The 23,813-nt window shown below is 43.0% G+C and overlaps 1 protein-coding gene and 1 long non-coding RNA gene across 4 annotated transcripts in view; one reads left to right on the top strand and one right to left on the bottom strand.

Annotated features, from left to right (window-relative positions):
* The window catches only part of LOC308582744, a 146,177-nt gene that overhangs the window by 97,012 nt on the left and 25,352 nt on the right, over positions 1–23,813 (top strand). The gene's annotated exons all lie outside the window — the stretch shown is intronic.
* EML4 (EMAP like 4) overlaps positions 19,786–23,813 on the bottom strand; it is an 89,901-nt gene continuing 85,873 nt past the window's right edge. For all 3 annotated transcript variants that reach the window (XM_081185978.1, XM_081185977.1, XM_081185979.1), the window contains 2 exons: positions 23,480–23,610; positions 19,786–22,721 (listed from right to left, as the gene is read on the bottom strand). In XM_081185978.1, the coding sequence (XP_081042104.1) occupies positions 22,251–22,721; positions 23,480–23,610 (602 nt within the window). In that variant the 3' untranslated portion in view covers positions 19,786–22,250. The remainder of the gene's footprint in view (positions 22,722–23,479; positions 23,611–23,813) is intronic.

Below are 23,813 nucleotides of genomic sequence, written 5' to 3'. Positions count from 1 at the left end.
CTCAGGTTCCCTTCCAACTCTACAATTCTATTATTATATTTTTCTATGTGTATATTGCTTTTTAGGGACACGGGTGGCACTGTGGGTTAAACCACAGAGCCTAGGGCTTGCCGACCAGAAGGTCGGCAGTTTGAATCCCCGCAACAGAGTGAGCTCCCATTGCTCGGTCCCAGCTCCTGCCAACCTAGCAGTTCGAAAGCACGTCAGAGTGCAAGTAGATAAATAGGTACCGCTCCGGAGAAGAAACAATGGAAGAGGACTGGAAAAAATTTAAGGACTATTTAGAAAAACATTATAAGTTGTATGAATGTTAAGAATTTGCACGATTTGGAAACTTTAGCTTCAGCAATTAGATTGGGTGAAACAAGAAACTAAGTTATAAGTAAGAAAAGGTCGAAATTTAAAGTAATATTATATTTAATTTAAGGTATAAGTAAAGGACAAAAAGTACTTTAAATTCAGAAATACAACACCTGAAAGGTACAAAGTAAGGCATGAAACAAGGTAATAATTTGCTGATATTTTTATTGTAAAGAATGCAGGGTGAGGGAGATGCGGGGAAGTCCAGTTGGCTGTGTAAAAAAGCTTTGGAAAGTTGGATTCTTTCTTCATTCTTTCTTCTTTTCTTTTATTTCTTTTTATATTTCTTATATTCTGTGTATATCTCTGACTTTGTATCTGAAAAATGTAATATTTTTTTTTTAAAAAAAAAAATAGGTACCGCTCCGGCGGGAAGGTAAACAGTGTTTCTGTGTGCTGCTCTGGTTTGTCAGAAGCGGCTTAGTTATGCTGGCCACATGACCCGGAAGCTGTACGCCGGCTCCCTTGGCCAAGAAAGCGAGATGAGTGCCACAACCCCAGAGTCAGCCACAACTGGACCTAATGATCAGGGGTCCCTTTACCTTTACCTATATTGCTTTTTAATGAACAGTCTCCAAATGATTTACACTATACATAATGCAGCCAGACATATCAAAACACTGAACAAAATCAATACAGTAAAACACGTCTGAAGGACGCCAGGACCACATCCAAAGCATATGCAGTGGTACCTTGGTTCTTGAACTTAATCTGTTCTGGGAGTCTGTTCGACTCCCGGAATGGTTCGAAAACCAAAGCTCGGCTTCCGATTGGCTGCAGGAGCTTCCTGCACTCAAGCGGAAGCCATGTTGGACGTCCAGCTTCCGAAAAACATTCACAAACTGGAAAACTCACTTCCGAGTTTGCGATGTTCAACAAAGGCGTTTGACAACCAAGATACCACTGCATTGAATTCTGCATTACACCACTTTACCAGTCATGGTGCCCTCCAAAGCATTCTGGGAAGTGTAGAATGGCTTATCAATCTACCCCTCTTCCCAGAGAACTCTGGGAAGTTTTAGCTCTGTGAGGGGAACAGAGGTCTGCTAACAACTCCCAGAATTCTCTGGGGGAAACCTTGATGGTTAAAGCAGTATAGTCATGCTTTTGATGTATGGGGTGGATTGCAGCCTGTGAAGCTTGGATTCAAAAACAAAAGCCTGAGCTAGCGGATTTCTTGAATAGCTCGATATTTAATGTGGTCTAGTGAGATGAGGAGCGCAGGCAGACCAAGCAAGGAGAGCTGTCAGATACTGAAGGCTACCATATAACCAAGGCAGATTATTATGCAGAGTTGTGAACACAAACAGCTGCTCGTGAAGCAGCAGCAAATTACATTAGACGGTTATGGTCCAATTTAAAAATTGCAGCAGCTGAGAGCATTAAGTGGTGAGCCGTGTCTTTGCCCCCACCCAGCTAACTCTCTTTTCAAACTTATTTTGTTAGGAAGGAGGAAAGGTTAGGAACTACCAACAAAAAGCTGGCAGCGGCAGAAACGTCACCCATAATTTTCCTTGCTCCCCAGTAGCTATGGAAGCCTCTGTGCAAACGTAGGCCGTATTCACACCACATGTTCAAAGCACTAGGATACTACTTTTAACAGTCATGGCTTCCCCCCGAAGAATTATGAGAGCTTTAGTTTGTTAAGGGTGCTGAGAGTTGTTACGAGGCCCCCTCACAGAGCTACAGTCCTCAGAGTGGCTTAACAATCAATCCCTCTTCATAAGGAACTCTGGGAATCACATTTCTGTGAGGGGAAAAGAGTTCTGCTAACAGCTCCCATAATTCTTTGGGGGAAGACATCATGGCTGTTTAAAGTGGTATCATAGTGCTTTAAATGTATGGCGTGACACATCCATTGCCACGAGGAATCCTGAGGAATATAGTTTTCCATTTAAACCTATAATTCAGCCTTTGCCATGACAACTCCCATCACTCCCAGTATCCCCCAACTCTCAGTAGCAGATTCCGCATGTGGGGTAAGAAGGGAAAGTCCTATTATGTGAGCAGAGATTTGTAACGCTCTCACAGTGGCAGTGTTGGATGCAAGCAAGGGTCTTGTTGCAGCCTGTAGCTCAGTTAGGGTTAGAGAGATGGGATGGTGTGCCACAGGCAAAAGCCATATACAATGTTTGTTTGTGGTGTAGTGGTTAAGAGCGGTAGCCTTGTAATCTGGTGAACCGGGTTTGCGTCTCCGCTTCTCCACATGCAGCTGCTGGGTGACCTTGGGCCAGTCACACTTCTCTGAAGTCTCTCAGCCTCACTCACCACACAGAGGGTTTGTTGTGGGGGAGGGAGGGAAAGGAGAATGTTAGCTGGTTTGAGACTCCTTAGGGTAGTGATAAAGCGGGATATCAAATCCAAACTCTTCTTCTTTGTTTGTTTGTGACATCAAGTGTGATTATCTTTGGAGCCCACCCACAAGTGAAACTCTAACAGCTTGAAGATGAAGACAAAATGTGGCATCTGAATATAGACTGCATTTTTAATCAAGGCTTATATTGGCTTATATCTTGATCAGGTTCCTAAATTAAATGGGCTTAGATTTTCAAAAGTTTCATGCCAGGCAGAAGACCAACTGCCTAAGTACTTTGGCAAGATGTTTATCCTCCTGGACAAGGGGGCCCCCTTGATTTATAGCAGAAAACAATTCTCAAAGTCGTAAAAGCTGGAATTACAGGCTGAAGAGCAAGGTTACATAGACCCAACATAATTAGGAATGGGTAAATAGTAAAATAAAACCGTTAAACTTGAGCCACAGGACAAAAGGCCAAGAGCACATGGAAAAGAAAGCAACCGGCTGGAGAAGGGGGGGAGTGTAAACAGGGGAAGAGGCCTTTTTCCCTATTTTATTTTGAGGCTGTAAACTGGTCCATCCTTTCCTTTGAGAAGGCTTATTCTTCTTAAAAGGCTACCTATGTTATGTATTAAATATATTTGCTTACATGTAATTATGCAAAGGATTTAACAAATGCTAGATTCTTATTTCATATAGTTGTAAGAGTTGTAATTAAGTCAGCCACCAGCCGAGCCCCCCCTGCCAGACAGGAAGACGCCATCCAAGCTGTCCTGATATATAAGTTGTCAGGCATTTGTTTAGAAACCTTCAAATGAAGGAGATCTTTCAATGTTGATGTGAAACTCAAGATCCTTGACATATGTTTAAGATAAAAATTTAAAATTATTAACCATCTGTTTTGGAGGGCAAGGAAGGCAAGAGGTGAGCTGGTAATTAAGATTCCTTGTTGAGACACATGTAAGATATATTACTACTTATTTGTCATTTATAGATGTAACAATATATAGCTCTTTGTGTTCCATATAAGGACAGGAGGATATGGGTGTATCTTTTAAGATTGGTTATAGCAAACAACCAATAGAAATTTCAACCAGGCTGATTGAACAGAGGCAGCCACAGGAGGAGTAAAGGGGGCTGGATTAAGGGAATATAAGTGCTGGCCATAATGGCAGGAGGCCAGGCCAGAGCTTGGTAACCATATACCACTGTGCCTCTCATTTATTTGTCTGACAAATAAATAATTATTTTAATTTCTCTATTGCTGCGTTGAATATTTCATTCCAGCTAAGCGTTAACCACAAGCAGGGTGCTACAAAAATGGGTGATGACACTGTCTGCAACAAAATACACATTTTCTTTTCCAGTCAGAAGGGCTGTAGCTCATTGGTAGAGCTTCTGCGTTGCGTATGCAAAGGCCCCGGTTCGATCTCTGGCCTCTCCAGGTAGGTCTGAGAGGAAAACCTAGATGAAATCCTGGAGAACCACTAGCCAATCAGAAAACACAAAAGATGGACTAGTGATCTGACTCTGCAGTTTCTTATGCTCCTTATTCTACGTATGCCCTCACAAACCATGTTGGATTTGCAAGTAAGCAAGAATCTAACTTGGTCATCCCAGGTCTTAAGGCATATACTGGGAAAATGCTTTTCAGCTAACTTATGGTGGTAAAACTGGGATGTTTCCCAAGTCAGAGGATCTTTAAATACTGGAAAATATTTGAAAGTTGTGATGTGCATCTTCATGGCATGTTTGCTTTACTATTTTAAATGGATATGGATGGACTGTATATTGGCGCCAGGATACAATAAAAAGCAGAATAGCTGGATGCCTCATGGTGAAATAAAAAACCAGGCATTTGGTATTGATTTTCTAATTCTAAAAAATAGAGCTTGGATCAGGTGCATAAATATATTGAAAGCAGGCTCTTTGAATTCTAAGTTTGCCAAGATGCAGAATCAATCCAGAAACCATTATTCTCACCATTCTCCCTCTCCCATTTCTTTACAACATCTCATGAGCAACTTGTATGATCTGACATCTCCCTACTTCCTAAAGGCCTTCGTAGCATTACTATTTCAGGTAAAATTCTTCTAGATTCACATTTATTTATTTGTGGATCTGGAGGGGTTGAACATGAATGTCATTGCCATTCTCAGTTGTGATATAACAGCTTGCCTTGAAAGATATTCCTGGTGGTTAGGCTGGCAGATGAGGATGATCTGGATAAAATAATCTACTTCTTGTCTAAGAGATGGAATATCTCACTGCTAGTTAAGTGGCAGCAGGTGTCTGTAAACTCAAATAAAGGACTTTGTTGAACCTGCCCAGGTGCAAATATTCTTGGGTGAGCACTTTCTCTCTGTTCCATCCACACCAGAGGCACAGTTCGTGGTGACACAAAAGACGGAGCCTTTTCTGTGGCTGTTCCCATATTATGGAATTCCCTCCCAAGAGGGCTTAGACTGGCTCCCTCTTTGTTACCCTTCCACTGGCAGGCTAAGGCCTTATTCAGACAAGCCTTTGAAAATTAAGGTGCCAGTTACAGCAGCGAGAATATTAGTGGCCCAAAGATGGAAACAGGAGGAATTACCGACCCTGGAAGAATGGAGAATGAAAATGAAAATGATGGACTATGTAGAACTGGACAAATTTACTGGGAAGATTAGATATCAATGAGACCATAAGTTCATCGAGGACTGGGAAAAATTTGTAGAATATCTGAAAAATATATGTGATGAACAAACAACATTCGTGGGATTTCAAGAAGCTCTGTGAAAGGTTGAGGAGTATTGTAAAAAAGAAAGTAAGATTAGGAAGGCATATAAAAAGGCAGTATTAAATTTAGGAAATGCGTAACTAAAATTTAATTACGGATGATTGGCAGATAAGCTGAAGGAAGCCCATAATATATAATTTGTGATAAACCTTTGATATATATGTATATTGTATTGAAAATTAATAAAAACTTTTACAAAAAAATGAAAATGAAAATTAAGGTGCAGATGGTGCTGATCACTTGGTCTCTGTCAGGCCAAACTGCTTTCAAGTGCTGGTTTTAAATGTTTTTTGATGCAAGAGAGAGGCATTATGGGTGAGTGGTTTCTGTGTCTGATGCAGTCCCTCTTCCCCTGAAGGAGCAAGTTTGCAGTGTGAGGATACTTCTGGATCCAGCTGTGTCATTGGAGGCTCCTGGGAGTCAGGGATCATTCTCCGTACTATTATTATTTGAGGCACTGAGCCCTCTACCCACTCAAGAGCGGAATATGCACATGCAACAACTCACCAAACAATGAAATACTGTCCTGGCACAGTAATGTGTTCTGGATTTAGAGCACATTCTTCCGAGCTAATGATACATTTCTCTTCTCTTTATACATTTGAATTCCAACTATTTTGGTTGAATTATGGTCTTCATTTGGCAATGTGCTTTTGCAGATGAGCGATTCCCAGGCCTTGCATTAAAAGCTTTTAATCATTTTGCATGTTGGCAACAAGAGTGAGCTCCGGGGCTGTCCAGGGGCTTGGAGTATATTCAGCGTAACATAATCATGTTCAAATGAGAGACTCCTTCCACAATCTGTTAAGGAGCAACTGGCCAAACAAAAACACTTTCATCTGACAGGGTTTCCTTCATTCCTATCTCAATTTCCCATTAAGCATTAATTCTAATGCCTCTTTTTGTAGCTATTATATTAACCTATCACAATAACGTATTATTCTTGCACCAGCTTGATAGCGGTATGAATAAATGATAGCAGCTTTGGAATTACCAAGCTGATGGGCAACTTTGAATAGCTGTAATGAAATATTTACTCCTATTGGCAGTAAAATAAAGCCAGAACGCTTCAAAACTAAACAAAAACCAAGAAAGTGGAACCTCCTTGGAAGTGGAATGATAAGTGTATGAAGCAAAACGCTCCAACTTTATGGATGTTGAAACTACAATTATTAAATTATCATCCTTCATTCTTCTTTTTGAATGTGTTAGTTACTTGTTACAAAAAAGATCTCCAAAAATGTGCAAAAGAACTCGCTCCTGCAGGATGGCCACCAAGGATTGGAGAAAAAGACTGTCCATGCCTAATAGCCTCCACAGTCATAGAATCATAGATTTGGAAGGAACCCCAAAGGTCATCTATTCCAACCCCCTGCAATGCAGGAATCTCAGCTGAAGCATCCATGACAGATGGCCATGCAACCCCTGCTTAAAAGTCTCCAAGGAGGGAGAGTTCACCACCTCTCGTGGGAGTCTGTTCCACTGCTGAACAGCTCTGACTGTCAGAAAGCTTTTTCCGAATGTTTCGTCAGAATCTCCTTTTTTGTAACTTGAAGCCATTGGTTCAAGTCCTACCCTCCAGAGCAGGGGAAAACAAGCATGCTCCCTCTTCAGTATACCTGAAGGAGCATTTCCCCCCCCCCCATCGTTCTGCCTGGACACTGAGGTCCAGCGCTGAGGGCCTTCTGGCAGTTCCCTCACTGTGAGAAGCCAAGTTACAGGGAACCAGGCAGAGGGCCTTCTCAGTAGTGGCACCCGCCCTGTGGAACATCCTCCCACCAGACTTTTAGAAGACATCTGAAGGCAGCCCTGTTTAGGGAAGTTTTTTCATGTTTAATGCATTACTGTATTTTAATATTTTGCTGAAAGCCGCCCAGAGGGGCTGGGGAATAAATTATTATTATTATTATTATTATTATTATTATTATTATTATTATTCCATGTGACAGCCCTTAAGGATATTTGAAGATGGCTATCATATCTCCTCTCAGACAGAGGCAGCAATGCTTCTGAATATCCATTGCTGGAAACCAGAAAAAGGGGGAGGGCTCTCTTTCTCAGATCCATCTTACTGGTTTCCTACAGACTTCTGGTTGGCCACTTTGAAAACAGGATGCAGGACTAGATGGGTCACTGGATCCAGCAGCCTCTTATGTTCATAGATGTAAAAGGAGAGACATAAGTAAAAAAACATTATAATGTAAACACATTTAGACAAAAAAACCACAAGCAATTCATTAAAAAAAAATCACAAGGAGCGGCAGAAAAGCTTCACCAGGAAGCAATTAACAGCAAACATCATAGTCCATCAAAAGCCTGGAAAGTGGGACTATCAGTTTTTATCTGGCATTGAGAAGTTGTCAGCAATGGCATTTGGCAGATCTCATTGGGGAGAGTGCTCCACAAATGGGGAGCCACAAGTGAACAGAAAATGGCTTAATAGTACAGTGGTGCCTCGCAAGACGAAAAGAATCCATTCTGTGATTCTCTTCGTCTAGCGGTTTTTTCGTCTTGCGAAGCAAGCCCATTGACGGATTAGCGGATTAGCGCTATTAGCGCTATTAGAGGCTTTTAGCGGTTTATCGGCTTATCGGATCACCTGATAAGTGGCTTAGCGGCTTAGAAAAGGGGGGGGGGAAACCCCGCAGGAACTCGCAAGACATTTTCGTCTTGCGAAGCAAGCCCATAGGAGATTCGTTTTGCGAAGCACCTCCAAAATGGAAAACTCTTTCGTCTAGTGAGTTTTCCGTCTTGCGAGGCATTCGTCTTGCGGGGCACCACTGTATCAAGTAGACCAGCTACTTCACCTTTTCATTTCAACACACACAGAGATCTGTGCCCCTGTTTATCTGTAAAGACCTTAGCAGCCTTGAGAAATGATACTTTAAAACAGGTAAGAATCGCACGGCACTTTGAACACAGAAAAAGAATGACAGACTCAATGATTGAGCAAGACAAATTGACAAAAGCAAATACCATCTTCGGCTCAAGCAACAATCGCTCCGGGCTTTGGGGAAATAAATCTGCCTCGGGTCTAGCAGTTTTAGGCAGTGTCGTGCTTACTGTGCAATGCTGTTTTAGCTGCATAGCTTTTAAATGATGTAGCTACTGTATTTTTATTATGCTGTGCATATAAACACAAAATCATCACCATCATCAATTCTGAGCCTCATATTCAAGGACTCTTTTGCAAGCGCAATTCCGAGGCTCTGAATCCAGTCACTGTTTTGCAAATTCACTTCGCTGAAAAGAGGGCTGTAACTCGTAGCTTACAGCAGGGCTCCATCTAGTGCTTAGTTCTTTTTGGAATTAAGGTTTAGCACCCTGATGTGTATTATTATTATTATTATTATTATTATTATTATTATTATTATTATTATTATTATTATATAAAAAAGCCTATTCTTGAAGCTATTACCTACCTTACATTTGCAGTGAGGCTCCAATTGCAAAATGGCCCGCTTAATATGCAATCATAGCTTCTAGGTCATGGCACAGTGATGGCACTGTTTTATGTGACACAGTGGAAATGAGAAAATCATTGTAATGACGTAGACAAAGGGCCTTTTCTGAAAGTATATAGGTTTAAATCTGGGCATTAAAAAATGCATTATACTTGTACACTATGGGTTTCCCTTCCCAAGAGAGTCAAAGAAGCTATCAGAAGCAAGAAGGCTTCCTCTGGAACATGGAACCCTTGTCCAAATGAGAACAAAAAAGAACGCAAGCGAAAGTAATGCAAGCAGACAGAAAGTCATGTCATAAAAAGAATTTGAGGAGTGCAAAAACTCTCTGAAGTATGTTGGGATCAGCAACAGTGATTGGGGCAACCAAGGGCAACCAGGAAGCTGTATCGTAGTTGAGATTTGAACCTGGAACCTGCCATTCCAAATCCAGCAACCTGAACACTGCTCCATGCCACTGTAAGCAGATTATTCATATCCTTATGTTGGGAGCCCAAAGACCTGTCCAACACTCAGAAATCTGGAAACAACAATATCGTCACTTTTAAAATTAAGCTTGATGAATGTTTGAGGAGATATTTTACTTATTATTATTGCTACATTCATATCCTCCCCGTTCCTCCAAGTATCTAAAGGTGGCACATACAGTTCTCCTTCTCTCTAGTTTTACCCTCACCACAACCCTGTGAGGTAAATTAGGCTGAGGGAGAGCGGCTCCACTGAGCTTCCTGAGTGAGTCTGGATTTGAACCCTGGTCTCCAGGTCCTAGCCTAGTACTACTCTAACAACTACACCACACTGTCTCTATTGTAAATATTAAATTAATGTCCCATGGTTTATGGTGCAATTCTACATGTCTGTGCAGACATGAGTGTATAGGATTGCAGCCTTAGCCCACAGAACTGATGTCCCCATTGCTTTCTCCCTTTTAGAAAACTCAAGAGATATTTTTTGAAGGCATTTCAAGTGGTGATAGATGCTGTCTATCTTGTTCTTTGCCTCAGGGATCTTTGAGCAATGTAGGGCCTTGAGTTTCTAGGATTCTACACCATGCAAGGACCCAACCATTGGAGCCAACTCCTAGGAGCTGAGGTCCCTTCGCCCCCCCCAAAAAAAATTATTTGAAGAGGCTGAGCCACCCCAACGTTGATGGGCATTGCCATTCAAATGGTGTGTGTGTGTGGCACTGTGCTCAATTATGTAGGGTGGGGGGCTTACCCCCCATATTTTATTCAAGTTGGCACTCCTGGACCCAAAACATTGAGAATATGCTCCCTTGCTGCAGATAATTGCAGTGGTGATGGTGGGGTGTCAGGGAAGTAGAGCCTGTCATTTGTGGGAAAATCAAAAGAAATGTCTGAAGAGGTAAAAAGGTAAAGGACCCAGTCAAATTTGACTATGGGGTAAGGTGCTCATCTCCACTTTCAGGCTGAGGGAGCCAACATTTGTCCACAGACAGCTTTCTGGATCATGTGGCCAGCATGACTAAACTGCTTCTGGTGCAACTGAACACTGTGATGGAAACCAGAGCACACGGAAATGCTGTTTACCTTCCCATCACAGTTGTACCTATTTATTCACTTGTGCTGGTGTGCTTTTGAACTGCTAGGATGACAGGAGCTGGGACAGAGCAATGGGAGCTCATTCCGTCTTGCAGATTTGAACTGCTGACCTTACGATCAGCAAGCCCAAGGGGCTCGTGGTTTAGAAACCACACCGCCCCCTGGGTCCAGGTGCCTGAAGAGGACTCCATTTTGCCCTCATGTCCTTTTCTGTGCAAGCAACCATTTTCTGGGGTGCTTTCAGAGAGCCACTGTTTTCAGGTGGGATCCACATACCAGCAAATTCAGGTTGCACAATTATAGATGATCAGGTGGTCTCATGCAACAAACTTGTTTCCCCAAAAGGTCAGACTTCCCTGCCAAATAAGGAAAGTGAGGTGGGAACAAACAGTGGTACCTCAGGTTACAGACGCTTCAGGTTACAGACTCCGCTAACCCAGAAATAGTACCTCGGGTTAAGAACTTTGCTTCAGGATGAGAACAGAAATCGTGCGGCGGCGGTGGCGCGGCGGCAGCGGGAGGCCCCATTAGCTAAAGTGGTACCTCAGGTTAAGAACAGTTTCAGCTTAAGAATGGACCTCTGGAACAAATTAAGTTCTTAACCCGAGGTACCACTGTACTGGAAAACCTGGGACAACACTTGCTCTAACCTTCCCACAAGCAAATAAGAAATACTCCTTACATATAGCCAACACCATCTAACCTTCCAGCAAATGAATCAGGATGAATGCTCAATAAACAGGCTGTCTGGAAGCAGCCCATCAGTTCCACAGCCATTTCACTAAAACTTGCATCAGTTATTCTTCTGCATTTTAAGGGAGTATATTTTACTGGGTGGGGGGGGGAGTGGAGAGAGGTAAGAAAAGGGGATTTATCAACGACTTGTGAAAAAAGTGCTTTGGACCCCAGTGAGGCTCATGCAGAAATGCTGTGCTATTTCATGAAAGCTGCTCTTGGTTCTTGCATTTGGAATATTTAGACTTCCAGGCAACACTCAGCTGCAAAGTATTTTGGCTTTTGGCAGGGTATACTCTTGTTCCAAACGCACATGTGAAATGCATTCCAGGGTAATCTTTGAGAGAAGTGGGCCAGATGGTAGCAGTCAGAAGTGACCCAATTCTTTTTTAAGCCTGCGCCTTTCAAATGAGGTACCCTGGGAAGGCTTGAGCTCTCTGCTCTGCCTTTCACACACAAATGCACACCACTTTAAGGCTGGTAAACAGCTGGTTTCCTGCCTTTTTTTAAGGTCACAGTAAAGGAAGAGAAAACACACACAAGATCAGAATGAAACCAACCACCAGGCCCTGTGGCCTTTGAGCTTTGAAAGGTCTCCCAAATAACAGCTGGACACGAACGCCAGCAAGCAATCCCCAGACCGTTTGCAATTCACTTCCTGAAAGAGAAGGATCAAGGGGGCAGCTGTCAATCCTCCAGCAGTGCTGAGGAAAATAAATACTTTCATAGGGCTTTATTGAAAAAGGAAGCCCCCCCCTTTTAATGAAAAAGCCATGATGACTATCAGCTTGAGCTGCCATAAAAGTGTTGGATGGGGGAATTCTCTGAAGGGGAAACTGTGCTTCAAATGTGCCACACTTCCCTGCCTGTCTCTTCTGCCACTGCTGGAGCAACAGCCAGGTAAGGAGGAGTGAGGAGGTCTTTTCCAGTTTGGGTTGCAATCTGAGCTAGACGAGACCTCTGGAACTGTAATGCTCTCCTATTCCAAGCGGAGGAAAACTGAGTGACATCCCTATGCATAACCCAACCAGTTAGTCATGACTAGGGATGGCGGGAAAATCCAGTTCAGTATGCATTTAAAGTGGAATTCATTAAAAATCACATTTTCTGAAACAGTGCGATAACGAAAACACAGCTGTTGTTTGAAATTTGCACTTCTTCGAATTTTGCGATGCAGTTCGCCAGCCAACCAATGTTTACAAAAAAAGGATCTCCCCAAATAAGCACATCCATTCAGCTTCCACATGTTGAAGTTGTTGGGCACTAGCATTCAAGAGCCATAAGCAGGTGGAGGAAATCTGCTGCTGAGCATTAAAGAATCCTAGAGGGCTGTGAGGATTTCAGCTGTTGAAGCTGGAGAGGGTGCACAGATAAGCTTGGGTGATGTCCTGCTGAGCATGTGGGAACTTTGCCTTGAGAAGCCTCATTAGTGCTATTGTGTGTTCTGAATGGAGGGATGGGGATACACACACACACACACACACACATATATATACACACACACACACACACACACACCTTCCAGTAGCACCTTAGAGACCAACTAAGTTTGTCCAATAACAAACTTAGTTGGTCTCTAAGGTGCTACTGGAAGAATTTTTTTGGTTTCTACTACGGCAGACCAACACAGCTATCTCCTTGTAACTATATATATGTGTGTGTGTATGTGTGTTATTCTAACATAATGACCATTACTAACAACCCAGAGTTGCAGTAACAGGGTATTGCATACCCTGTATACAAAGTGAGCAAACCATAAATAACTAGTAAGAGGGGGAAATGGTAACAGGCCAATACAATTCAGGACATCCATATATCCCAACCTGTCATGGATGGTGAATGCTGGCCATCTAAGTCCGAAGCCTAAGAAATAAAATCCCTCCAGATGTGTTCTAGATCTCCCATCCCTCTGGAGGCATGAGACTGAGGTGTTATTTTTTTCCTACGGTAGTCAAAGTCCATAAATTCTTATACCGCAAATATAGATCCACCCTGCCCCCCAGTTTTTCAATGCTGGGCTACTGAAATCCTAGATGTGGGAAATTAGATTCATAGTGTGTTCAAAGCCAAATTTATCACATTTGCACTCTACGGCACAATTACGAGAACAGCAGGAGTAAAAGACCCCAGGTCTCAAATCCTAAACCTGGAATCTTTCTGCTTAAATTTGCTGACAAGTGATGAATTAAAGGGAAGGGGGGAGGAGGACGCACACATGATGAAGGAAATGCAACGTTCTCTGAACTTTTTACTGCAAGCAAATTTTTGGAATGTAACTGCAGAGAACAAAACTGCAAGATAAGCTTTATCTGATGAGCTCAGAACATCTTTGTTCTTTGGAATGGCCTGCCTAAATTCCTTATCTGTAGCAGAACAACACACAAGTATAAAAATAAATGTAAAAATGCCTGCTTCCTCAGAGGAACTTGCTTAAGCAGGACACACTGATAGTTTCTTGTCTGCTCCTCTCAGTAATAAATTGCTTCAGCTGTTTTGCAACCCCAAAATAGTTATTGAAGATTGGTTTTCCTCTACAGAACCAGAAAATGGATCCTTCAAAATTTGCACTTATCTGAATGTTGCGATGCACTTATCTGAACATTTCAATACAGTTCTCCAACAAATGCAGTGTGTCCTCTTCCTGCTCATAGAGAACAGGGATGTCAGAGTTCACATGTTCAAGCCCAGAACTTGTGTTGCACTTACTTGCGAGTGTAATGCCTGAATACGGCTAAACTTGCTGGATTTAACTGCAGCTTGCATTTGCCCTTATTCAAAAGAACAGTTGCTGCCTTTAGTATTATTGTTCCCCGATTAATGATTGGGGGCTGGCATTTCTTTCACTCCTTTAAATCAAGATCCATCCTCTTTCCGCCTCTCTGTCCATGACTTGGTAAAGCCAAAGGAGAAGGCTGATGAAATCTGAATTCACAAATACTGCCAGTGAGCAGACTCTGAAGAGACCATTTTGTTATGTTCTTCATATGGAATCAATATGGCAAATGGTAGCTCTCCCAAACATCCTCTCTTCGGGTGGAGAATTATAGGCCTCCAGCGCCAGGCAAGTCGTAGGCGCAGCGAACAATAAATCAATGCGGAGTTATGAAACGCCAACGCCGAGTCGATCAAAAACCTGCAGCAATTGCACTGGGCATCTGATTTTCATTCTCACTCTTTATTATATGTAGTAAAATATGAATTTCAGGACAAGACCTGGCATGGAAAATCTGTAATGAAAACATGTGCATATAAAGTATGGGTAGTAGAGCATGGTCCAAGTTTGTCTCCTGCTCAGAATTGTGCAAAATTGCAGAACAATAAAGGGGGGGGGAACCCTATCTTCATAACAGGACTATAGGTTATGAGGCATTGCAGAGAGGAATTCTCTCTACAAGCTTTCTATAGCCAGATACAAAATAAATAAATATGTACAGTGGTACCTCGGGTTAAGTACTTAATTCGTTCCGGAGGTCCATTCTTAACGTGAAACTGTTCTTAACCTGAAGCACTTTAGCTAATGGGGCCTCCTGCCGGAGCACGATTTCTGTTCTCATCCTGAAGCAAAGTTCATAACCCAAGGTACTATTTCTGGGTTAGCGGAGTCTGTAACCTGAAGTGTATGCAACCTGAAGCGTATGTAACCCAAGGTACCACTGTATCTAGCTATGGTCTATATTATTGTGTGCAAGCCATCTACTACCAATACTGCTTTTAGGGGGAAGAGTTATGGAGGAGCAAATTTAAGTGTTCCTGGATGGCTCTGGATTATCCAGATCCACGCCTTTCTGTGTTTAGCCCAGGTTTGGCCTTAGGAGTTTTGGAGCACAGGGCTGTCAGCATGCTGACATGCAGCTCATACTTCCCCATACCATCTGAATCAGGATAGGCTGTACAAGCCCTGGAATAGCACCTTTATGCAGTGGTTAAGAGCCAATAAGCGGAGTTTAAACTCAGGGAAGACAGACACCTTTTGTGGGTGGTGGTGCTGGGGTTCTTGTGCCCAGAAGATCTGCTAGCTGCCATGTTCTGGATGTTGTCCTTTGAAGAAGGCAAAACCCTCTTTCCCTTGTGTTTGATTCCTGCTAAGAGTTAAAAGCAGGCCTGTAAGTTATCAAGCTCTCCAGGCTTTCCCAATCTCTCTGGAGCAGCTCTTTCTGAACTGATGGAATATTCTAAGTTCAGGGAGCCTACCCTGAACTGCTGCGTACAGAGCACATCTTGCTGTAGGAAGAGAAGGGAGAGGGCATTTGACATATTTTACGTTGGTGAAATACTAATGGTTGGGTATCAGCTGTGTGTGAACCCCACATTACAAGGTGGACTGAAGCAATTCAGGGAAGGTTGAGTTGTTCTCGAGTCAGATCACACCATCAACAAGTCTTCTCCAGGCACACCAGAAGGTTGAGGGCAGCTACATGACCTTTAGCCCTCACATCTCAGCACCAGAGTCCACTACTGATATAGTTGGAAAACAAAATATTATTTCATTTGGTCCATGCACGAGCCTCGGAAAGGACAGTGAACAAGTTACCTCTTCTAAGTGCCGAGAACAGTGGTGCTTAGAGGAAGCACAAAATGACCACCCACTTCCTGAAATATGCAGGAAACACATACCTAATGGCCAAGTTAACCTACCAACCACTCTGCTTCCAGACTGGATTTATTGCAATGTGGGGCTGCCCTTGAAGAGGACTCAACTTCAACTGGTCCAAAATGAGCTGGCCAGATTACTGGCTGGGAAGAGCTGCATCACTTGCCAGTTTGTTTCTGTGCCCTATTCAAGGTGCTCGTGTTTGTGTTTAAATACCTCAGCAACTGTGACTCCTTGCCTACAGCCCCCCCCCACCTGTTAAGGTTGACAGAGGAAGCCCTCTTGAAAGCTCCACCATCTTCAGACGTTTGCAGGATCTGTGTGTGATGGCAGCCCAGGAAAGAGCATACTCTGAGGCAGCTCCTAAGTGTCCCTCTCCATAGAGGTGTGTCTGCCATCTTCATTATGTAGCTTTCATCAGATGCTGAAAACACACTTTAGTTTCCCTGGCACTTTATCCAAGATATATATTTTAGGACCCACTCTATTCTCAATTGTTGTACGTTTTAAATATTGTATTGCTAAAAATTGTTTAAACCTGCCCTGGGATCTCATGATGGACAGCTAATACTACTGTTACTAGTAGTAATATTTCTGGATTCATGAGGTGCTATTGCAGCAGCACCTCCACATTCATGCGTTATTCAAGAGGTGTTGTTTCCCCACAGAAGTCAAATTATATGGGACTCAGCTTGTATGTTATGCCACTTCACAAACGTTGTGTCCACATGGCTCACTTTGTTTTTGGAGTTTTTCTGACCCATAAAATGATAGAAGACAAGGGATATATGTGGGAAATCTGAAGGTAATTCCTAGGGCACCATGCTGTCTACAAACAGACTTCTCCTGAGACCACTAACATTATTAGTCATTGATGAAAAACTTGGCAGTATTCTCCTTTTTTTGCACTTAGTGAGAGAGTAACAGACAGAAATAGCAAATTTTCTGAAAATTTCATTTTCTTTAGAAATTGGCATATTGAGAGTATTTAAAATACTGCTGCTGGAAACCAGGAAGAGAGTCTGCAGAAGCCGCAAAGCTGATCTTGTTCCAAAATTATCTCAGCAAGTGTTCTCGCTGCAGCCGACAGAGACTCCAAAATGGAGAGTGTGTGTACTGGAAATGGAGTTCTCCAACCAAGTGGAATGAAAAGCACTTCATGTTCCTTTGTTGCCGCACTATGTAAATAAAACCCAACTGTTCTTTGTTTACAGTTTCAGAGAACTGAAGTCTGAAAGCTGAGCACTAACCAAGATCAAGTTGCTTCTCCCTTTGCAACATCTCAAACACACCCACCCACTACTTTTCTTCTGGCAATTAGGCAAAAATTCCAGTCAGGGCCGGGGTGAGACAAGGCGCCACCTGAGGCGAGAGGCACAGCTGCCCTTCCTCGCTCTCTCTCACATCCCTTTTTACGTTTTGCTTCTGCTGCTGATGTGGCAAAAACATGCCTTCCCTTCCTCTCTGGCCTTGCTCTGAGAAAAAGAGAGTCCATCCTCAGAGAGAGGAATTCTGGGGGAAGTGGCCGGGGACAGTGCCTGGACCACCCGCAATTTTCCAAGGTGGTTAGACACTCGCTTTTCAAACCGCTTAATCATTTTTAAAGGCCCCCTTCCCTTCCCTAGAGAGAAAATGGAGGTGTGCTAAGGCAGCAGCGGGACGCAGGTGGTGCTGTGGGTTAAACCACAGAGCCTAGGACTTGCCGATCAGAAGGTTGGAGGCTCGAAGCCCCGTGACGGGATGAGCTCCTGTTGCTCGGTCCCTGCTCCTGCCAACCTAGCAGTTCGAAAGCACGTCAAAGTGCAAGTAGATAAATAGGTACCGCTCCGGCGGGAAGGTAAACGGCGTTTCCGTGTGCTGCTCCGGTTCGCCAGATGTGGCTTAGTTATGCTGGCCACATGACCCGGAAGCTGTCTGCGGACAAACACCGGCTCCCTCGGCCTATAAAGTGAGATGAGCGCGCAACCCCAGAGTCGGTCACGACTGGACCTAAAGGTCAGGGGTCCCCTTTACCCCCTTAAGGCAGCAGCAAAACGTTAGGAGCAAGGGGAGACAGGTGGTGGCAGACGAGATATCTGACTGGGGTCCCAGGAAACAATAACCGCCCCACACACTGCCTGATGCAATTATTTTGCCAAATGGCTCAGCTGGTCCTGTCTCTAGTTCAGGCATAGGCAAACTTGGCCCTCCAGATGTTTTGGGACTACACTCCCATGATCCCTAGCTAACAGGACCAGTGGTTAGGGATGATGGGAACTGTAGTCTCAAAACATAGGGAGGGCCGAGTTTGCCTATGCCTGCTCTAGTTCATGCCTTGATCATCTCCCACCTTGAGTAACACAAGCTTCTCTTTCATCTACTGTCTCACCTTTATGGGTCCCTGCTGTCATAATTATGTTAGAGCAACAGGTGGTGAAACACATTCTTTCTTAAACCCCAAAACTCATTTCCTGTCTGTTCCTAAATGCAGCTCTCTTCTTGCCCCCCCCCCCCACTTTTCCACTCTTCTATTGCAACAGAACTTAGTAAAACCTCCAGATACAGTGGAAGTATACACCAGATTAAACAATTGAAGGCTATTGCCCGGTCCATTCTAGAGACATATGAATGACATTCTGCAGTGTTTGTGCGAACGAACACAGTTGAGTGGAAGGAGAACATCAGCACCAAGGGAGGATGAAGCTTAGCAATGAACTTGGCCAGAGGACCAAAGAGAGTACCTGAGATAAAGGACCCCGGGAACCCCTTATCTGTGAGCAAATGCTTGCCTTTCCCCCATATAAAAAGTAGATTGGATCGTGGAAAGTGCTTATTCTTCAGAATGCCATAATCCATTCTGCAGCTTCCCCATTCTTTAATGATTAAAGCCCAAGCAAAACATCTGTCACAAATAAAAGACTGAAACAATGAAGTCTCCTCAATCTCGCTTGGAATGTGAACGAGCAAACATCAAGCAATTAAATTCTGTTTCCCATCCAGCTGTTAACTCCTCCAATGCCAAGAAGCCTTTGTTTTCAAAGCACTTTGTTGTAAAAAAAAAAAAAAAGCAGATGCAATCATATCTTTAGGTACATTAAGTTATAATCGCAAGGAATGGGGCTTCCATGTTCAAGAGCCTGTAAACATCCCCTTACCAAAATGCTGAGGACAAATGCCAAGAAGTGGCCATTTCCAGATGAATCTGAAATTCCACAAGCATCTGGCAGAACTACATGGACCTTGGGTCTACCCAACACAACTAAATCACCACTGAAAGACCAGGCTGGTTGTGGCTCATGGGAACTGGAGTCCAAAAGCACCTTTGGGTGAGATGGGTACACAAAATCCCCCATCCCTGGCTCTAAAGCAAATGCAGTAGGAATACTATCTAGTTCTAAAAGCTCATGTCATACTAATTTTAGTGAAACTGGGCTCCATAGGGCAACAATTCTGAACAAGCCAATTAGATAAATCACTAATATATTGCCCCAAATGTTTTATTTGAATCGAGTTGTGTGTTTTTTAACAAAACCACCACACCAAATGAGGCGAAAACTATGCACAATAATGTCTTCTTTTTAAAAAGTTGTCTTAAGATGTAACCTTATATGGTTGCTCTGAAAAAAAGGCTTTACATGCAAAATTTATTGGGCACATCCCAGTCAATTGTTTCCTAGTCCTTTTTTTGACATTCCTTCTGGCTTGCTCCAGAGTTAAAAGCTGGTTGCTTGGGCGAAGCTATCTGAAAAATGCCTCTCCACATACAGCAATCTACACAGAGCAGTGATTCCATACCACTAACATTCACTTTGGCCATTCCAAAGAAGAGTCTGTGGAAGACTTGCACTTCTTCTCCTGATCCCTGTGAATTAGTATGGGGATAAAAGGATGAATGCTCTCTCTGTGCAATAGTTGCACAGCTAGACCACCTAAACTGGAACCAATAATTCAGGTGAGCAGAAGATGGGTACTTAGAAACACCTGCAAGATGCAGCCCCAAAGAGAAAAAAAGTACCATGTTATTTTGATTCTTTTATTATTTTTTAAATCTTCAATTTTTTTTCTGCCATGAGACAGGAATGCATGATAGAAATGGCTCAAACATCTTCACATGACACTCTTTAAATCATATTTCATTCACAATTTCCCCCTAGAACATCTACAGTTAACATAATCCCACCCATTTCCATCCATTATCACAGATTAGATTATCCATTAAACAGTAGTTGCCAGCAATCGAAAGCTGTAAGGCTTTTTTTTTTTTTTTGCATAATAGAAAAACAACAACCCTCCTTTAGACTACAGCATGAGAGGGAAAAAATCACGTTAACTCTCTCATTTTACATGGCAACCCCCAGGTAATAGATATTTTCAAAATGAAATGCATTGTTTCATGGTATTCATCGAGGATGAAAAAGAGAGTTATGCGTCCAATAAGCTTTGAAAAAAACATTACTACATAGTACTTTTTCACCATAAGTGTATTCCTTTTAAAGGAATCCATTACACTAGGATGGGAAACCTGTGGCCTTTCACACACGGTTGAACTACAACTCCCATCATCCCTGGCTATTGGCCATGTTGGCTGGAGCTGATGGGAAAGTCCAAGAACCAGCTGGAGCAGCCCAGGTTCTCCATCTGTGCATTACACCTCGACACAATCATCTGCAATCGTCTGCCTTGCCCACTGACATTATTCGGCAAAGCAGCTAATCACACACAAGAGTTCTCCAACACCATTACTATTTAACAGCACAGTTTTAAAATAAACAGATAAATGGGTTGCTTGGAATCCACGCCTCTCTCCCGTTTGGAGAGAATTATTTTGAGGTTTTCCGGAATGGATGTAAACAAAGAGGAGATATATCTATCTATATATGTATATGCATACATACAAGTGTCCTTTGGGAGTTCATTTGAGTTCTCAATGTTACCAATGATGAATAGATACCTGATCTGTAGTAATTACTCCTGAGAAGATACTAGAAGGGAATGACAGTTCAGATGCACTTTGGAATGGCACAATCACGTAAACGCTTGCACACTTAAGACTTAACAAACTCATCCAAAGTTTCTAAAAACAATTCTAAAAACTAAACTCTAAGATATCAGCACAATAAAAAAGAAGATCCTATTAAATCAAAACATAAAACAACTAGGATTTTTTTTCCAGAAAACTTTTTTTTTTAAATGTAGGAAACTCTAGGTAATTAAGAAAAACTTAGCCGACAGGATTTTTTTGTGTATTCTTTTTTTAAAAATGGTACTTTTCCAAATGCATAATAAAATGCCATGGTATCCCATAACTGGCCAGGGTACAGCCGTCTCAGAGCTGCAAGATTTACAGCAACTGGGCAAGAGGAATAAAACAAGCACAAAAAAACTGTAGCACACAGAAGAGAAAAAATCCAAAAATATCCTACATAATCCATTAATGTGACATTTACATTAGAGCAATTAAAAAAGGAGGCTGTAAAAAACCCCATTTGAATTTTTCTGATTATGACGGTTATCCCTAGTTTTTGTAAGCAATTGATTTGTTATGTTAATCCCAAGCACCAGATTTCATAACTTAATGATATTCCTCTAACATTGAGCCTCTTCACGAGAGAATGAGCTGTATCGTCTGAAGGCCAAGTTTAACTTGAGAATCTGAACTTGTGTCATCATGGAGTCAAGTCAGTTCACATCAAGGTCACAGTAGGTGTTCTTGAGTTTCATTATGTCTAGGCAAGTAGCTCTCTGGAAAAGACGTCCTACGGCGCCTGTCAATTAGAAAAACTACGTGAAGGTGGTTGTCTTAAAAGACCCAACTTAAAATCCATCGTCGAGGAAGGAGAAGTGTTCGTTAATATGAGTTGCCTTAGAGCTAGCTAGCAGCACCCAGGTGGCTAGTAGGAATTAGTAGTGTTAGAAAATTGCATAGGTGTTAATAAAGAAGGCAGAGGGCATGATGCGCGATCGTGTTGTCCTCTTCGCTTCTTCCTCTCTTTTTAATATAAAAAAAGAAGGAAGAGCTCCCATAAAGAGCTTGCCGTTTTATTGGCTTTGCTGCACCCCGGTTGCATTATGCAGAAGGTATGACTTAGTCCTTCTGGTTGGTGTTAAAAAGTTCTTTCACAGGAGGCTTCCCTCCGCCCCTCGGCATACAGCTGGAGCTAATTCCCTCTTCTCCTCTAGCCCTGGCCATTTGCACCATGCCTCTTTCCGACGGCAATTTCAGAATTACATTTAATCTATGTTTACATCCTACTATCCTGACCAGCTCTTGAACGGAACTGCCAAGACGGGTCCTTACAATAGTTCCATGCATTGAAAACAGAAGATCGGACTAAAGGTCGTCAACTGAAACCCAACAACTTGGGTTGCTCCTAGACTGGAGATGCTCCCCCTTCCCTTCTTGAACCCTACTCCCTTTTACAAAAGTATGCACACTGAGGGGATTTTCTTCTCTTCTAAAAAGACCATCTTGAACTTGCAGCTGTTAAGACAACGGAGAGGTTTCCTGCTGGTCTTCCGTAATAGTGGATTCGCTCTGCTCCTCGCTTGTTTCATTGGATGGTTCTTCACCGTTTGGCTCTCCTGGATCCAGACTGCTCCCCTCACTTTGCTCCTCGCTCTGCTCTTCATTGGCTTCCACAGTCTGCTCCAGATTACTCTCCGAGGACGTCGGGGAACCGTCCGTTGCATTTTCGTTGGCTGCCATTCCGTCCAACGGCTGAGCGAGGGGAACGGGGGTACTCGGCTGCACAAAGCTTTCGCTGGCACTAGCGGGCACTTTGGCCGTGCCCATTTCTACCGTGATGTCGTTGTGTGGCAGAGTTACTTTCTCCACAAGTCTCCATTGGATGATACTCATGTCTTTGCCTCCAGTTGAAATCAAGTGGCTGTCGTTGTGAGTGAAGCTGACGTTAGTCACGTGGCTGCTGTGGGCGCTGTATTTATGACTTGGTGCCTGTTGAAACAAACCAGGAAATGACAGTCTGTGCTACTTGATGAGGATCAGGAGACCAATTGGAACAGCAGCTTCATGCCAGCATTTCAACACTGCGAATATACCCAGGAACAAAAATATGCTTCTTACAAGGCCAATCTAAGAATCTCGCAATTTAGGAGGAAAGTAGGGGTGATTCAGGGGAGATTTTCATAGTCTTGAGTTGGACAGTGCTGTTAACAAGGCATCTCAAGCTGGACTCCCTAGATCCCTGAGTCACTCTGTGGACTTAGGTACCCCCGAAATGCTGCATTTTAAAAAAATGCAAAGTAAGGCCGACAAAGTTAATACTCTGAGCTCCAGTAGGGCGTGGGTTGAGAGGTAAGAGGCATTTTTCATTTTGGACGACAGGTGTAGATTTTAATCACACTGTATTATTTTCCCTGGGCACTCTAAACCAGTGATTTGGGGAAGCAATGTTGAAACAATTCCTCCCCCCCCCCACATCTCCCATTAAGCCCAATGGATCTCTTCCCCACCCCCAGCAAGAACAGCTTGTATCCCAATCAAAAACTGGGTTGGGGGGGCAAAAGTCCACTTGCACCAATGACCCTGGAAGCAAGAGAATATTTTTATGAGTGGGGAGGAAGGGAGCAGGGGGAGTTGGTGAGCCTTTAGATGTGATACTGGAACAAGTATACCACCACTCCAGTATGAGCACATGGTTCCACACATGCATGTATCACCCTTGCCCCTAAAAATGTGTCATCTAGACATACCTTTGCCTTGGAGCAGGGATACTGAAATAGATGGACTTTACAAAAGTCATCAGCAACTGCGATCACCTTCCTGTTGTGGGACCTGATAAGAGCATTTATGTCTGTCCCGTCTGATCCTTCAGGCCACACTCCTTCAATAGAGGAAAGCCAACAAATTAGAGTTGTCACCTGCTTGAAGAAATCTTTGCTGATTAGTCGCATGAGTGAGCAAGGCAGTTCTGGAGAAAGAGGCACTGTTTAGATGATGCACAGAATGGAATCCTGCAAGGGAAAGTGGCTGAAGGGTGAGGAATATGGCCTAAATCACTGTGTGCAAAGAAAAAGTCGAGCAACC

This window comes from Podarcis bocagei (assembly GCF_964188305.1).
Source record: "Podarcis bocagei genome assembly, chromosome: 3".
NCBI lineage: Eukaryota > Metazoa > Chordata > Lepidosauria > Squamata > Lacertidae > Podarcis > Podarcis bocagei.
This window is presented reverse-complemented; position numbering and strand designations above follow the sequence as displayed.